The 17,115-nt window shown below is 43.8% G+C and overlaps 1 protein-coding gene across 2 annotated transcripts in view; it reads right to left on the bottom strand.

The window, feature by feature from the left end:
• Window positions 1–2,822: 2,822 nt before the first annotated feature.
• lrrc3ca (leucine rich repeat containing 3Ca) overlaps window positions 2,823–17,115 on the bottom strand; it is a 20,064-nt gene continuing 5,771 nt past the window's right edge. The window contains exons 1-2 of one of the 2 annotated variants that reach the window (XM_029708889.1): window positions 15,861–16,147; window positions 2,823–4,161 (exon numbers count right to left, since the gene is read on the bottom strand). In XM_029708889.1, coding sequence (XP_029564749.1) covers window positions 3,284–4,078 — 795 coding nt within the window. In that variant the 5' untranslated portion in view covers window positions 4,079–4,161; window positions 15,861–16,147 and the 3' untranslated portion in view covers window positions 2,823–3,283. Of the gene's footprint in view, window positions 4,162–15,860; window positions 16,148–17,115 lie in introns of those variants that run through there. The other variant, XM_029708897.1, reaches the window with a different exon arrangement.

The following is a 17,115-nucleotide window of genomic DNA, read 5'->3' as shown; positions in this document are numbered from 1 at the left end:
CACACACACAGAACTAATTTGCGTTTGTTTACTCTACCACCAAGCCCCCCACCACACAAACACCACAGGCGGCCGGTGGCACCTTAATTGGGGAGGACGGGCTCAAAGTAATGGCTGGAACAGAATACTATTGAATGGTATCGAACACATCAAACACATGGTTTCCATGTGTTTAATACCGCTCCATTCCAGTAATTATTATGAGGCGTCCTCCCCTCAGCAGCTTCCTGTGACACACACACACACACAAGTATGTTACTGGGAAGGGCGGGACTGGCCAGCTAGCTGTGTGTTAGGAAATGTCAGCAAGGGAGGCTTACCATCTATATTTCAGTGCTGTTGAACCTCCTGCTCGTCACGGGAGCCTGCTTCCTTGAGATTAGCTCTGTTAGGATCAATAACACTGTCCTGTAAAGCAAACTCAGCCAGGAGGAGGAGTGCTGTGAATAGAATGCTGATGCACCAGAGAATCTCTGTGCTCATATCAAAGCAAACTAATGATAAAGGTTCTTCCTTATTAAAGTATGTCTTAGTGTCTTTGAGTTTGCCCTCTAAACTAAGTAAAATATAGAGCAAAATAGATGAACAAGCTACTGGAGAGAGAGGACTCTTAAAAGCTGAGGTGTTGCCTAAGGGAGTAAGGAAGTGTAAAAGCCACAAAGATCATCATACACTCTGCTGGGCAGCTCAAGGGCACCTCCTGCCCAGTCCACATGGAGAGGGCCAGGTGGTCCCATTTTTTCCTCCTCAACCCCAGAACAGGGTCACCCAAGTTGAAGGATTCCTTCCCAGACTTTTTATGGCCCTCATACATAGTTTATTGGCTTGTTCTACTCTGGAGGCATGTGTTTTCGATGCAGGGATACCCTTGTTGACAAACCCAGTTACAGGGTGTACTGCGCTAACAGCCGATTTCATTATTCATCATCGTGTTCTGTGTTAAATCTCACTAGTTCATGTCGAATAGACACAAATGCAACATTTTATATGGTTTTCCTTTACTTATTCTAATAAAAGATTCAATTAGGTATTTTGTGTCCTTTGTAACCTGCATAGTAATAAGGTTATTTAATGCAGATTGGAGGTTTCCTTATTCCATCTTGTTTTAATGCTTGGCTAAGTTTAGGCAAGAAATTCTAATTGGTTAAGATTAGGTTTAGGGGTTGGGATACGTTTAGGAAAGAAATGTGACTGGTTAAGTTTAGGGTTAGGACTCGAACCAGTAATGTTTTGTGTGGCAACCCGCAAGTCTACTGTTTATTTCACACCTACTGTGCTGACTGTTGAGCTTTCATCCAACCAATCACATTCATTCCGCCCTGGATGCAGAGCTGGCCTCGGAACAAAAATGAATAAGGAAGCCTCCACTGAGCATATTAAAACAGGAGTTTACGCTCTTGGTTTACCGCTTGCTGTGTCTTGTTCAATTCCACTCTATTTAAATCCACTCTTCTCTCCCCTCCTACAAAATTACACTGAGGGGAAATGGACATGCATTTCCTTGTGCCTGAGTCTGTCCAATTAGGCAGTTCATATCAACTACAGCAGCAACTGGACCAGCAGGTCGCAGCCCCTCCAATGCAGTTTGGAAAGCCCCAGGGAAACGGCCTCGGCAGGCGGTCTGGCTCCCACCATGACGCCAGGCTCCCTCAGAGACACTAGCGGGAAGAGGAGGACAGGAGGCACCCCAATAATCTAGAGATAGCTTCCTATTCCTTGTCTCTTTTTATGTGTGATATGTCTGGGCTGTTTTCCTGATCACGTGACCTTAACCAGGACATTGACCATAACTAGATTATAGGCTATAACTAGGGCCCATAATTCACCCTAGTCACCATTGCTCTTAATGGATCTGACATTTATCCCGTTCTTCTACTTATCAGTTGTATCTAAAGGGAGATATTCGAGAGTATTGGGACAGAGCCCAAGATTAGAATATCATTAGCGTTTGCTGGTTTCTGAATGGCAGTCAGTGCTGCCAGCATTGTGAAGTTTGAATTTCAGCTATCAGGTAGACTGACAGACTGGACTGACTATGTCCTACACCCCTGGGTAATGATATGTCACTGTGTTTCCCTTGTCGAAGAACAACTACAGCAGAGTATCCCAAACAATCTCATTTATAATCTCTTTCCGTTTCTTGGAACCCACCACAAGGTTAATTCTGCTGAATAATACAACTCAGACAAGGGCAAGTAAATAAAAAATAAAAAGCCCTTCGCTTTCAAATATTAAACTGCTGAACGTGTGTATTAGCTCTTATTGCCAATTTTAGTCCCAGTGGACTCAGCCCACAGTTTTGGAAGCATTGTGTTGCGCCAGCATGAGTGATTAACGCACTGTAAACCCCCACAGCAGGACCTTAATGTGCACTTTAAAAACACAAGGTAACATTAGGGAACTAAAAGGAACACATTTTCTCCCACTTGGGATGATTTCTGTGTGAAGGATCATTGTGCCCTGGTATGTAGGCAGGAATGTTCCTATACTGTACTGGCTGTTTCATTGTCTTGGTGAGAACAACAAAAGGTCGCTATAGTACAGCTAGAATGGGTTTTCCTGTACAGCCCTTCTACTACACAGCGCATAACAGCAATGCAGCCTGTATGTGTACTGTTTTATAGTGGTGTGTGTGGATCAATCAGATCTCTGACCCTTTTACCGGTTGGAGCGTTTCATTGATTAATGATTCATGTGTATCATTGTAGTACCGTGGCCTGAACACATTATAGGCAGATTCAACTGATGGTCCAGTTGACAGATTCACATACATTTGCTTAGTTTCTTGGAGGTATAATAAAGAGCATTTGCACCAACGATAATTAAAAAAAGAAACCCATGGAATACATCGTTTTATTGTAAAGAACTACATTTCACTGTTTATAGACTGCGTATACTATATGGATGTTGTATGGAAAACAATAATTGTACATGGAAGGATATGGAGTGACAGAGTTGTTCATAGTGTGTGTTGCTATCCTGTTGTTCTGTTTGCTGTTTGATATGGCCAAAGGACCCTTCACAGGCCCCATTTTGATAATGGACCACCCCTGGTTCAATTATTAATCTGGGTTACGTACGGTGTCCAGGTCTGGATGGCCTTCCTGCATATATGGACATAAATCCTAGTGCCGCTGTGACCTAAAAGTCAGACAGAACTCTCCTTGGCTGGCACTGAATGGCCTGAAGTGAGGGTGCAGCAAGGTTACAGCCCTATAATAACCACCTCTGGCAGACTTAGCCCTCCAGCCTAAACTCCCCTCTGGGTTCTCCTGGTCCTGGGCTATACCATAGTGCTGACGGTAGAAGAGGCCTCGGACGGGCCCGGCTTGGTGGGCAGAGACTTGAGGTACTCCAGGTGGCGGCGGGCGTCCTCCGTGTTGTGCCGGACGTAGTAGACCAGGTAGGAGATGACCATGGTAAACCAACCGAACATGGTGACCAGCATGGCCACATCCGTGGTCTTCTTCATCACCACACACAGGTCCAGGTCCTGGGCCAGCAGGAAGGGCACACCCTCCGCCCCCACGTCGGGCGGATCCGACGTCTCGCACACGATGCCCGTCAGCGAGAGGGGCTCCAGGTCAATGTGGGGCATGGACATCTGCAGGCTGCAGTCACAGTGCCACGGGTTATTGGTCAGGTTGGCGCGCGCCCGCAGCCCCTCGAAGGCCTCAGGGTTAAAGTTGACCAATTTGTTGGAAGACAAGTCCAGGAAGGTGAGCGAGGGCCCCAGGCTCCTGAAGGCCCCTCGCTCCAGCTTGGCCAGCTCGTTGTTGGAGAGGTCCAGCTCGCTGAGCAGGGGCAGACCCTGGAAAGCATTGCTGGGGACCTCGGTGAGCAGGTTGAAGTCCAGGTAGATGCGCCGTGTGTCATTGGGTAGGTCTTGGGGGATCTCCGTGAGACGCAGGTTGCTGCAGCGCACCGTCTTTCCACGGCCGTCGCTCTCAGAGCAGTAGCAGCCCTGGGAGCAGCTGGTGGCGGCGTGGTGGAAGCAGGTCATCAGCACCATGCTGTGCAGCAGCAGACACATGACCACCGAATGGCGCAGTAGCCAGCCGCTCGCCAGCAGGTGCATGGTGGGATATGGGCATGCTCCAGGGAAGACCAACCTGGGCGAAGGGGCGGAGCCAGTGTCAACCTCCCCAATAGCCGTCAAGCCTATGGAGAAACAGGAAGCAGGATTGGTGGAGGGAGACAACACAACCCACTGATAGGAGAGGTACAATTGTTGCAATTGGTCACCAACCATACAAAACATTTATTATAAATAGATGTGTTACTTCAAATACAGATGCAGGATAACTAGTGTAACTGTGGAGAGGAGGCGGAGGGGATCTTGCGGTCTTGTTCAGCAGTTGTCTGTCTAAACCATGTTTATTTTTACAGCTTTATGGAAAACATAGGGATCAAAAAGTGCCCTCGCACTGGCAAAAACACACAAGCAAAAAGTGCTTTGGTGTCAGTGTGACTGATAATTGACATCCCTGCAGTGCTGGCATATTTCGGCAGGTAGCCTAGTGGTTAGAGCGTTGGACTAGTAACCGAAAGGTTGCAAGATCGAATCCCTGAGCTGACAAGGTAAAAATCTGTCGTTCTGCCCCTGAACAAGGCAGTTAACCCACTGTTCCTAGGCCGTCATTGAAAATAAGAATTTGTTCTTAACCGACTTGCCTAGTTAAATAAAGGTCAAATAAAGTAAAAATATATATATTTTTGAGTGCATCAAATTGAATCAAGCTTTATTTATAAAGCACATTTCAGACATTGAGTGCAACAAAATGTGCTTTTACAGGGGGAAAAAACAATGAAAATAAAAGCTGAAATATTTACCACACAACAAAAATAAGACAACAACAAAAAGAATGACACACTGAACAACTAAAAAGCACCCAGAGGAAAAGCTAAGCTACAAATGAAGAGATCTCTTAAAAATATGCCCACAGTTTCAGCTCCCCTCAGGTTGTCTGGCAGGCTATCCCAGAGGCTGGGGGCATAATAACCTCTTCATGCTTCTTGGTCCTAGGCTTTGGGATAGTTAGAAGGCCAGTGCCAGATGACCTGAGGGACCTACTGGGTACATAACTTAAAAGCATGTCTGACATGTATTGGGGTGCACAATCGTGGATTGATTTAAAAACCAACAGAAGAACCTTAAAATGATTCGAAAACTAACAGGCAGCCAGTGCAGAGACCATAAAACCAGTGTAATGTGTGCGCTCTGTCTGGTCTTGGTCAGCACCCGTGCTGCAGCATTCTGTATGTTTTTCAGTTGACCAATGGCTTTCTTGGGAAGACCAGACAAGAGAGCATTAAAGTAGTCAAGCCTGCTTGTAATAAAAGCATGGATAAGTCTGACTGTATCAGTCAGAGAGAAACAGCTGCACCATGGCAATGTAGTAAAAAGCTATTTTGGTCACATTCCTAATGTGTGATTTGAAATTGAGTTCAGAATCTAAAATAACAACTATCTTTATTGCGCATGAATTAAAATGTGCAGCCAGATTCTCTCTCTGTGCTTTGGCTCCAACAATAAGTACCTCTGCCTTGTCTTGTGAGCCATCCAAGTATTTAAATCACTAATACAGTCGAATAATTTATCCGTGGAGTTAAAATCCTCTGGTGATACAGAAATGTAAAGTTGTGTATCGTCTGCGTAGCAGTGAAAATCAATGCTGTGCTTTCTGACGACGCTGCCAAGGGATAACATCAGTGGCGGTCACTGCCGTTTAAGATGGAGGATGATTTTCTTTTTTTTATGAGCATGGCCTTATTTCTATTAAAGCATATTGGATGACTCATTCATATTCCATTCACCCAGCTCAATGTAACAGCGATTTTTTTGTATACCCATCATGAGGTTGCTACAGCCTAGCCAATGAATGACAGTTTACAATGTAGGCGCACACAGGTCGAGACACAAATTTGAGGTGACAGTGACATTCAATACCGCCTTGCACACTCCTGCCAGCATCTAGCTGATATACGGTGTAATCATTAGTCCAACAGTTGCAAACAAGAGTTTCTATTGGACAAATTGAGGTATGTTTATCCCCATTTTGTTCCGTTTGCTTCCTTTTAAGAATCGTTTTTCAACATAAATGGTGGAATGAATACACCCCATATCACGCGTAAACAAAGTTAACTTTCATAGCTACCAGGTTGTATTCCTTCTCGCATCTATGCGCTCTCCTCTCACCTCTTCCCTTCGATTGTGGACTTCAATGCACAACACATCAGCTGTATGTGACCAGGCAAAAAAAATAAAACACTACACACAACTGACATTGTTGTCACCATACTAGCTAAAGTAACGCCATAGTCAGCATAGGTAATAGAACTAACGATAAAGGTGCCTGAGGAGATGGCTGCTGTTTTACGGTTCTCTAACCAAATTGTGCTATTGTGTGTGTTTTTTCGCGTTATTTGTAACTTATTTTGTACATAATATTTCTGCCACCGTCTCCTATGACCGAAAAGAGCTTCTAGATATCACGACAGCGATTACTCACCCCGTACTGGAAGAAGATTTTTTTTCTTTAACGAGACGGATGCGAAGGATTTACTCCAGACACCCGACAAGGCCCTCATCCCAGTCATTCGCAGGAGAAAGAGACAGCGATATCTGGGACGCATGTCTGGGTGCCTTGTAAGGATTCGACGGCGAGTGGGTAATCTGCCTGTAACATCGGTACTATTAGCCAACGTACAATCATTTGATAATAAAATAGACAAACTACGAGCACGTATATCCTACCAACGGGACATTAAACTGTAATATCTTATGTTTCACCGAGTCATAGCTGAACGACGACATGAATAACATACAGCTGGTGGGTTTTACGCTTTTTCGGCAGGATATAACAGCAGCCTCTGGTAAGACAAGGGGTCAAAGGAAGTATCGAGGTTTTGCTCACCTGAGGTAGAGTATCTCATGATAAGCTGTAGACCACAATATTTACCATTAGAGTTTTCATCTATATTCTTTGTAGCTGTCTATTTACCACCACAAACCGATGCTGGCACTAAGACCGCACTCAATGAGCTGTATACGGTCATAAGCAAACAGGAAAATGCTCATCCAAACGCGGCGCTCCTAGTGGCCGGGGACTTCAATGCATGGAAACTTAAATCTGTCTTACCAAATTTCTATCAGCATGTTAAATGTGCAACCAGAGTGGGGAAAAAAACAATTGACCACCTTTACTCAAAACACAGAGACACATACAAAGCTCTCCGTCAACCTCCATTTGGCAAATGTGACCATTATTCTATCCCCCTGATCCTGCTTACAAGAAAAAACTAAAGCAGGAAGCACCAGTAACTCGGTCAATAAAAAAAGTGGTCAGATGAAGCAGATGCTAAGCTACTGGACTGTTTTGCTAGCACAGACTGGAATATGTTCCGGGATTATTCCGATGGCATTGAGGAGTACACCACATCAGTCATTGGCTTCATCAATAAGTGCATCGATGACGTCGTCCCCACAGTGACTTTACGTACATACCCCAAACAGAAGCCATGGATTACAGGCAACATCCGCACTGAGCTAAAGGCTAGACCTGCCACTTTCAAGGAGTGGGACTCTAACCCAGAAGCTTATAAGAAATCCCGCTATGCCCTCCGACAAACCATCAAACAGGCAAAGTGTCAATGCAGGACTAAGATTGAGTCATACTACACTGGCTCATACACTCGTCGGATGTGGCAGGGCTTGCAAACTATTACAGACTACAAAGTGAAGCACAGCCACGAGCTGCCAAGTGACACGAGCCTACCAGTCAAACTAAATTACTTCTATGCTCGCTTCGAGGCAAGTAACACTGACACTTGCATGAGAGTGTGATCCCGCTCTCCGTAGCTGATGTGAGTAAGAGCTTTAAACAGGTCAACATTCACAAGGTCCCAGGGCCAGACGAATTACCAGGACGTGTACTCCGAGCATGCACTGACTAACTGGCAAGAGTCTTCACTGACATTTTCAACCTGTCCCTGACTGAGTCTGTAATACCAACATGTTTCAAGCAGACCACCATAGTCCCTGTGCCCAGGAACACTAAGGTAACCTGCCTAAATGACAACCGACCCGTAGCACTCATGTCTTGAGCCATGAAGTGCTTTGAAAGGCTGGTCATGGCTCACATCAACACCATTATCCCAGAAACCCTAGACCCAGTCTAATTCACATACCGCCCTAACAGATCCACAGATGATGCAGTCTCTATTGCACTCCACACTGCCCTTTCCCACCTGGACAAAATTAACATCTATGTGAGAATACTATTCATTGACTACAGCTCAGTGTTCAAAACCATAGTGCCCTCAAAGCTCATCACTAAGCGAAGGACCTTGGGACTAAAGGACCCTGGGACCTCCCTCTGCAACTGGATCCTGGACTTCCTGACAGGCCGCCCCCAGGTGGTAAGGGTAGGTAACAACATCCACCACGCTGATCCTCAACACGGGGGCCCCGCAGGGTGCGTGCTCAGTCTCCTCCTGTACTCCCTGTTTACTTAAGACTGCATGGCCAACCACATCATTAAGTTTGCCAATGACAACAGTGGTAGGCCTGATCACCGACAACGACAAGACAGCCTCTAGGCTGGAGGTCAGAGACCAGACCATGTGGTGCCAGGACAACAACCTCTCCCTCAACGTGATTAAGACAAAGGAGATGATTGTGGACTACAGGAAAAGGAGGACCGAGCATGTCCCCATTCTCATCGACGGGGCTGTAGTGGAGCAGGTTGAGAGCTTCAAGTTCCTTGGTGTCCACATCAACAACAAACTATCATAGTCCAAACACACCAAGACAGTCGTGAAGAGGGCATGACAACGCCTATTCCCCTCAGGAGACTGAAAAGATTTGACATGGGTCCTCAGATCCTCAAAAGGTTCTACAGCTGCACCATAGAGAGCATCCTGACTGGTTGCATCACTGCCTGGTATGGCAAGTGCTCGGCCTCCGACCGCAAGGCACTACAGAGAGCAGTGCGTTCGGCCCAGGACATCACTGGGGCCAAGCTTCCTGCCATCCAGGACCTCTATACCAGTTGGTGTCAGAGGAAGGCCCTAAAAATTGTCAAAGGCTCCAGCCATCCTAATCATATACTGTTCTCTCTGCTACCGCACGGCAAGCGGTACCAGAGCGCCAAGTCTAGGTCCAAAAGACTTAACAGCTTCTACCCCCAAGCCATAAGACTCCTGAACAGCTAATCAAATGGCTACCCAGACTACTTGCATTGCCCCCCCCCTTTTTACGCTGCTGCTACTCTGTTTATTATCTATGCATAGTCACTTTACTTCTACCTACATGTACATATTACCTCAATTAACAGGTGCCCCCACACATTGACTCTGTACTGGTACCCTCTGTATATAGCCTCGCTATTGTTATTTTACTGCTGCTCTTTAATTATTTGTTACTTAACACTTATTTTTCTTAAAACTGCATTGTTGGGTAAGGGATTGTAAGTAAGCATTTCACTCTAAGGTCTACACCCGTTGTATTCTGCGCATGTGACAAATACAATTTGATTTGATTAACGAGTTAGTAAACCCACTACAATCATGCAGTGATGTTACAGTGTACAGTCAGTAAGTAGTTACTGGCGGGCCACATTGGCAATACCTTTGTAAAACTAAAAGCTTACCTTGACTTGGAAGAGTTCCAGTGTTGTGTTGGAAAGTCAAAGGCAACTAGCTAACATATCATCCCTCTGTTTGAGCAGGGTGTTTCAGTAAGCTAAACTAGCTAGCTGCATTTGCTAGCTAAGTAAGTGCAACTGAAAAAAAAGGACAATCTCTATTTCTCTCTTGCTTCTCCTTCATTTTGGAAGAAATGAATTTGTTCAAAACTGTTCAACTACTGTCTTCCTCTCTGAGTCAACTACTCACCACATTTTATGCACTGCAGTGCTAGCTAGCTGTAGTTTATGCTTTTAGTACTAGATTAATTCTTTGATCCTTTGATTGGGTGGACAACATGTCAGTTCATTCTGCGAGAGTGCTGATAGACTTACGTTCCAGAGGACGTCCTCCAACCTATGTAAGTCTATGGAAGGGGGTGAGAACCATGAGCCTCCTAGGTTTCGTATTGAAGTCAATGTACTCAGAGGAGGACGGAAGCTAGCTGTCCTACGGCTACACCATGGTGCTACCCTACAGAGTGCTGTTGAGGCTACTGTAGACCTTATTTGCAAAATAGTGGGTTTTAATCAACTATTTGGTGACGTGATTATATTTAGTATAGGTTTATCTAAAAAGGATAACTTTAATGTTTTACAATTTTTATTTGCATGAAATTCACTGAGGAGGATGGTCCTCCCCTTCATCCTCTGAGGAGCCTCCACTGGGTAACATATATAAACTGAACAGTACCGGACCCAAAAATTGATCCTTGTGAAATGCCACGTGATATGTATTTTCTCTGAGTTATGTTCACCAAGGATGACAAAAAAAAAAAAACTCTCAACCAGTTAAATAGGTCCTAAACTATTTTAGAACTGGACCGCAGAGACCAGCACACCTCTCCAGTCTGTCCAGATGGACATAATGGTCAACAGTGTCGAATACAGCACTTAAATCTAAGAGAATAAGGACAGAGATGTTTGGTATCTGAGTTGGCTCTAAGATAATTTACCACTTCAACTAAGGCTGTGTGCAGATTGGAATGTTTCTCAAATACAGCTGGCACTTATAAAACAATTTAGCTGTTTGAACACCAGTTTCTCTAGAATTTTGCTTAAGAATGGAAGGTTGGAGATTGCTAAGAGCTGAAGAATCTAGATGATTACTTTCCTTCAGAAGGGGTTTCACCATAACAGTTTAGTGGAGTGGGGAAAGTGCATGTGAACAGGGAGTGATAAACAATAGCTTGCACTTCTTCAGATTTGCAACTAAAAACAGTTTTGAAGAAGAGGATACGGTCGAGAAGGCAGGTAGAAGGCTTAAGTTGTAATATCACTTTCCTGAGCATGTCTGTGTCAAACAGGGGAAATAAATCCATAGTCCCTTTGGTAAGCTAGGGTACATATCAAACTTCTCACTGGGTCTTGCTTGACTGATAAGATACCCAGACTAATTTTGGTTATGTCTGAAATATGCTGTAAACTCATCACATTTAGATGTGAAGGAAAGTTTACATAGGTTTGGGGGGGTACGATTTATCAGGCAATCAATTGTTGAGAATTATTCTGATTAATAGTGATCCAGTTAGAAAAATTTGCCCCTCTGGCATTTCTAATTGCCTTGTTATATATGCCAAGTTGCTCTTTCAGAATATCATAATGGACCTGCAACGTTGACTTCATCCACTTCCGCTCTGCCTTAATGCAATTGATCTTTAATTTATTAGTTTCCTCACTCATCCAAGGGGCTCTCTGTTTGGATGTGGTCTTTGTCAACTTTGCTGGAGCATCAATAGTAGCCCTTAATTTGCTCTTAAAGTTAACTACTAAATCATCACAAGAGGGGGGCTGAATAGGTGGTGGAGTATTGTTCATACACAATAAAATCTGTAGGAAATTTAGAGGTAAAATAGCATTTCTTAATAATGCATTCAGTATTACCCTATGCTATGGTAGTAAAGATAGTAAAAAAGGTAGTCAAAAATACACAGTGGTTATCAGATAAAGCAACATCAACAATAGAGGATATGTCAATACAAAGCCCCTTGGTCATAACCAGGTCCAGAGTATGGCCGCGGTTATGGGTGGGCCCACCAACATGTTGGATAAAGTCCATAGAGCTTAAAAGATTAATAAATTCAATGGCCTTGGAGTCAGTTTCTTGGTCAAGATGAATATTAAAATCACCCAACACAATGATTTTATCATAGTTCTCAAGGACAATAGTTCAGATAAATCAGTAAAGAAAGTGAGGCAGTGCATTGACGACCTATACAGGGTTATGGCCAGCACTGGTGGCTGACATTTAAACAGTATAGCATGATGCTCAAAAGACCCAAAGTCACCAAACAAAATGTCCTTACAGCTGAGAGCATTAGTAAAAATAGAGGCTGTCCTCCCAACCCTTTTTCCCTTTTCTGATAGAGTATGAAAAGCTGTAGTCCAGGGGGAGGCTTCAATAAGAGTGGCACTACAGTCTGATGACAGCCATGTTTCAACAAGGAACATGCAATCAACTTGGCATTCAGGGGCCTCTCGAGTGGCGCAGCGGTCAAATGCACTGCATCGCAGTGCTAGCTGCGTTACTACAGATCCTGGTTTGATACCGGGTTGTGTCGCAGCCAGCCGTGACCGGGAGACCCATGAGGCAACGCACAATTGGCCCATCTTTTCAGTGTCCTGAGGGGGAAAAGGTTTTGTCGTGACCTCTTCAGGACTGTCTTGGTATGTTTGGACCATGATAGTTCGTTGGTGATGTGGACACCAAGGAACTTGAAACTCTCGACCCGCTCCACTACAGCCTCGTCGATGTTAATGGGGGCCTGTTTGGCCCACATTTTCCTGTAGTCCACAATCAGCTCCTTTGTCTTGTTCACATTGAGGGAGAGGTTGTTGTCCTGGCACCACACTGCCAGTTCTCTGACCTCCTCCCTATAGGCCGTCTCATCATTGTCGGTGATCAGGCCTACCACTGTTGTGTCGTCAGCAAACTTAATGAGGGTGTTGGAGACGTGTTTGGCCACGCAGTCGTGGGTGAACAGGGAATACAGGAGGGAACTAAGTACACACACCTGTGGGGCCCCAGTGTTAAGGATCAGCGTGGCAGACATATTGTTGCCTACTCTTACCACCTGGGGACGGCCTGTCAGGAAGTCCAGGATCCAGTTGCAGAGGGAGGTGTTTAGTCCCAGGGTCCTTAGCTTAGTGATGAGCTTTGTGGGCACTATGGTATTGAACACTGAGCTGTAGTCGATGAACAGCATTCTCACATAGGTGTTCCTTTTGTCCAGGTGGGAAAGGGCAGTGTGAAGTGTGATTGAGATTGCATCATCTGTGGATCTGTTGGGGCGGTATGCAAATTGGAGTGGGTCTAGGGTGTCCGGGAGGATGCTGTTGATGTAAGTCATGACCAGCCTTTCAAAGCACTTCATGGCTACTGACATGAGTGCCACGGGGCGGTAGTCATTTAGGCAGGTTACCTTCGCTTACTTGGGCACAGGGACTATGGTGGTCTGCTTGAAACATCTATGCATTACAGACTCGGTCAGGGAGAGGTTGAAAATGTCAGTGAAGACACTTGACAGTTGAGTACATGTCCTGGTAATCCGTCTGGCCCAGCGGCTTTGTGAATGTTGACCTGCTTAAAGGTTTTGTTCACATCGGCTAATGAGAGCGTTCAGTGCCACAACTGTGTTCAGTAGGCTAATCCATAAACTGTTTACGCACTCAGAACCGGGGTCAGTGCAAACAACACTGAGTTAACAACTTGTTAATGAGTCCTGTAATTTACACTTTTTATTTAGCATGTAAGCCTCTAAAAAATAATATGTCCTTTTACCCTAACACCCTTCATTAATACCTGAACACCAACCATCTGCTATCCCATTACTAATCCTCTTAAGGAAAAACTCACTTAACATCAATGGAATGTAATTGTATTTTGGCCACCCAACAGCATTGTAAGGCTACATGCTAAAGCTAAAAAAGGCAACAAAGGCAACCCAAACAACCTTAGCATGTTGTGCTAGCAGCCATATCCTCTCCTGTAAAAATCATTTAACTTAAACTCTCGGTCTTCGGCTGGTTCTTTAAAATGCGCCGAGACCAGAGCAAGATCCACTTACCAAGATTAAAAAAATGAAATCGATCTCTAAGTACCTCTTAGTATCACATGACCGGGGGAGTCGTCTAAGGGACGCATCCTAATAAGTCTCATTGCAATAGGCCAGACCAGTTGAAAATTCAACTGGTCCCTATCAGCTCTGACCTTCCTCTTTCAAAAGACACACTCAGATGATTATCCCCATGTCTTTATTAAAGCCAAACAAAGAAGATATAGTACAACAGCACTGACTACAGATAAGACAAAATGCTCAAGGACATGAAAAGGATGCCTAAAGTGTTACTGTGTAAGAAAAGCGGTCGTTTTCCCACCATGATCCATGCTGCCCTGATGAGGTGGAGCTGTGGGGAACCAAGGAAACTGGACACATGAGGAGCGAGAGAGAGAGAGAGAAAAAGAGAGAGATCTGAGGAAAATAGGTAACATGACAATGGAGAAGAACACAGAGGAAGGCCCACTGAAGAGAGATTAATGAGATGCATCGGAGGAAAGAGGGAGATATTAGCATGTCATGGGCTGAGGAGGACAGCTGTTAATGAAAAGGGGAGGATGGAGGGATGACGGAGGGAAGGATGTGGTGATGGGGAGACGAAATGAGTGAGGGATAAAGCTATGGGACAACAAGAGGAGAGAAAGAGAGCAACACCAACCTCATTAAATCAAATGATCAATAAAATCAGGTTAAGCTACAAAGACATCAACAACCCAACTATAAATTACCTCTCCTGCTTTTAAATGTACACTGTGCTCAAGACAAGTGCCCAGAGGTCAGTTTTGGCAGTTCATAAATTGACATTAGTCAATGTTAGAATAATAGGCTACATCTCAGGCACCAAGTGCGCAAGAGCAATAATTTAGATATGATGCAAATTTAGGACCTAACTCAGCAAAACCATTATAATCCTGAAGGAATAGAACTACATTGTCCTCAAAGCAAAGGATTGTCAAAATTGTTCATGTATTATTTTGTTGTGATTGTTCATTGTATTATCATTCTGTCCAGACAACCAATGATAGACAAGTTAGGCCTATGTAGGTCATGAGGATGAGACATAGAAAGGGAGGTGAGGAGAGAGGAAGCACAGAAGAACAAATACAGCTGTGAGGGAAATATCTCAATGTTATGTTGAGACGCAGACACTTAAATATGAGTCTAACCATATTACCATGCTCTCCCAACTCTGTCCCTATCCAACCCAATTATGAACACATTTCGGTCGGTTTTGGGACTCAGATTATTGTTGCCTGCCTGCCTGATTTCCATTGAAAGCCTTCATGCATTTATTCCCAGAATTATATATTATAGTACTGGTGCTTGCCTAGCCAGCCATGTCTTAGAGAAACAAGAACACACGTTTTCGAGGCCATCTACGGTTCAAACAATAACAAAGTGCGCCAGCCAGCCACTGTTTTAGTAAAGAGCAGAGGGATGGCCTGGATAAATGTAACCACTCTCAAATGTATAGACAGACCTATGAATCCAAGGACTGACCATGCTTAATATCATTTTTCCCCCCAAGAACCAAATGGGTACATATCCTTCATTTAAAAGTCAAAAAATATATTTAGCAATTTTGAACCTTTTAGCAGAACATAATTCTGATTAATCGACATGGCAATTTAGAGCTGCAGGAATGAATTTCCATTTTGAACTTGACCCCTGTGGTATCAACTAAAATTGAAGCAATAATTAAAGGATTAATAATCAAGTTTATTATTTAAGTTCAGTTCACTTTGAAGGGTATTCTGACATACAATAAATGTATAAATACAAATCATTTTTAGGCTATTAATATACTATTGTTACTTACACACAAATATTTTACCTGCACCTTTTCTTTGGTGTAATATTCACTATTTGCATTGAAAGCAACAAGCGTGTCAATAATAAACTCTTACTGAGTGTAGGCTAGGTAATAAACTACTGTTAACCCCATTCTTCAACAAGCATTTTTGGAGCCTGAATGTATTAAACAAGCTGCAGTTATTTCCACAATCATAAAAGCCTAATAGTAGCCTATATCACCGCATGATGTGTTTAACAGTAGATGTAAATGTATGTCTATGAAATGCATGCATTTTGAATAACATGCAGAAGCATTACTTACATCTTTAACGTTCTCCCCCTCCTTCGCATGGCGTGTGACACTCAACAGAATCACTTTAGTTTCAAGACGCCCACTTTCAAATCTTCAAAATAGATAATTATTCATTCCACTCCAAACTGGAATTCGGTCACTATTTTCGGTCGCTTCCATGGGGTCCTTCCTCTGTTGCATATCGCCAAACCAACAGCGCGCAATGCACCTTGAATTGAGTGCTTGCTCAATGCAGCTTTTTAGTTTCCACGCAACCAGAAAACTAACATTGCTGTAGCCATCGGAAAATTGGCAGGGACACAACACGCTAGTGTACGACGCCTATGGAGGGTTTCATCCAAGTGTGATCCTGCCAATTATGACAAATAATTATAGTGCAAGTGCAGCCACGGAGCGGAATATATTTTAGACACTGAAAAGACAACGTTAGTTACTGACAAATCTGAAATCATTGTCCTAAGTGGGCACATAATAATGAAACTCCATGTGTTTGGTATTATACTCTTGTCTTCCAAGAGCTTGTGTTTTGACCAACAGTTTACGGATTTGAAAATATATTTGAGTTGTATTAGAACACACACATACAGACACACTCACTCATTGATTCTTTAACAATATAACTTACAAATGCCTCATGAGCTTAGTTCAACTGTCATTCCCCATCAGAACCCAAGATATAAGCTCGTTTCTCTCCAATATTTGTAAATAAAGTCAATGTAAACAAACAGTGTATAGCTTCAAAACATGGTTCAAACTATCATTTTCATCTCATGGATGGTCAGTCCTTCCATCCATAGGTCCATCTATGAATTTGAGTGGTTACAGCCCCATCTCTAAGCTATTTACCAAAACACTTGCAGGGTCGCAGCTTTGTTATCGTTTGAACTGCAGACTGCCCTTTTAAGAAAGTGGGGTTTGACTAATCATGTTTGATCTGCAGGTTATTGTTTCAGTACTGTGTTGCCAGTGCTGTCTATCTTTGGCTGTCTCCGGGCCTCTTCCTGTGTGTTGCCAACAGATAAGGAAGCCATCCAATCAAAACCACACTGTGATAACAGACACAGGCTGTGGCCCAAGAGTGGCTGCCAAGCAAAATGGGTTATAATGGAATTTAAATCAATCAAAACACCCCACGTAAGTCCCCCTCAATGTCCCCTCAAACCATCAAATCAATGTCATTGACAGGATGTGTGTGTGTGACTGAGTTATGAATGTATGTTGCTTTTACAAAATAGCTCAAGAATAGACTTGATGGGAATTAATT

Source organism: Salmo trutta, chromosome 2 (genome assembly GCF_901001165.1).
Source record: "Salmo trutta chromosome 2, fSalTru1.1, whole genome shotgun sequence".
In the NCBI taxonomy this organism is placed as follows: domain Eukaryota; kingdom Metazoa; phylum Chordata; class Actinopteri; order Salmoniformes; family Salmonidae; genus Salmo; species Salmo trutta.
Note: the sequence above shows the minus strand (reverse complement) of the source record. Positions and strands in the feature narration are given on the sequence as shown.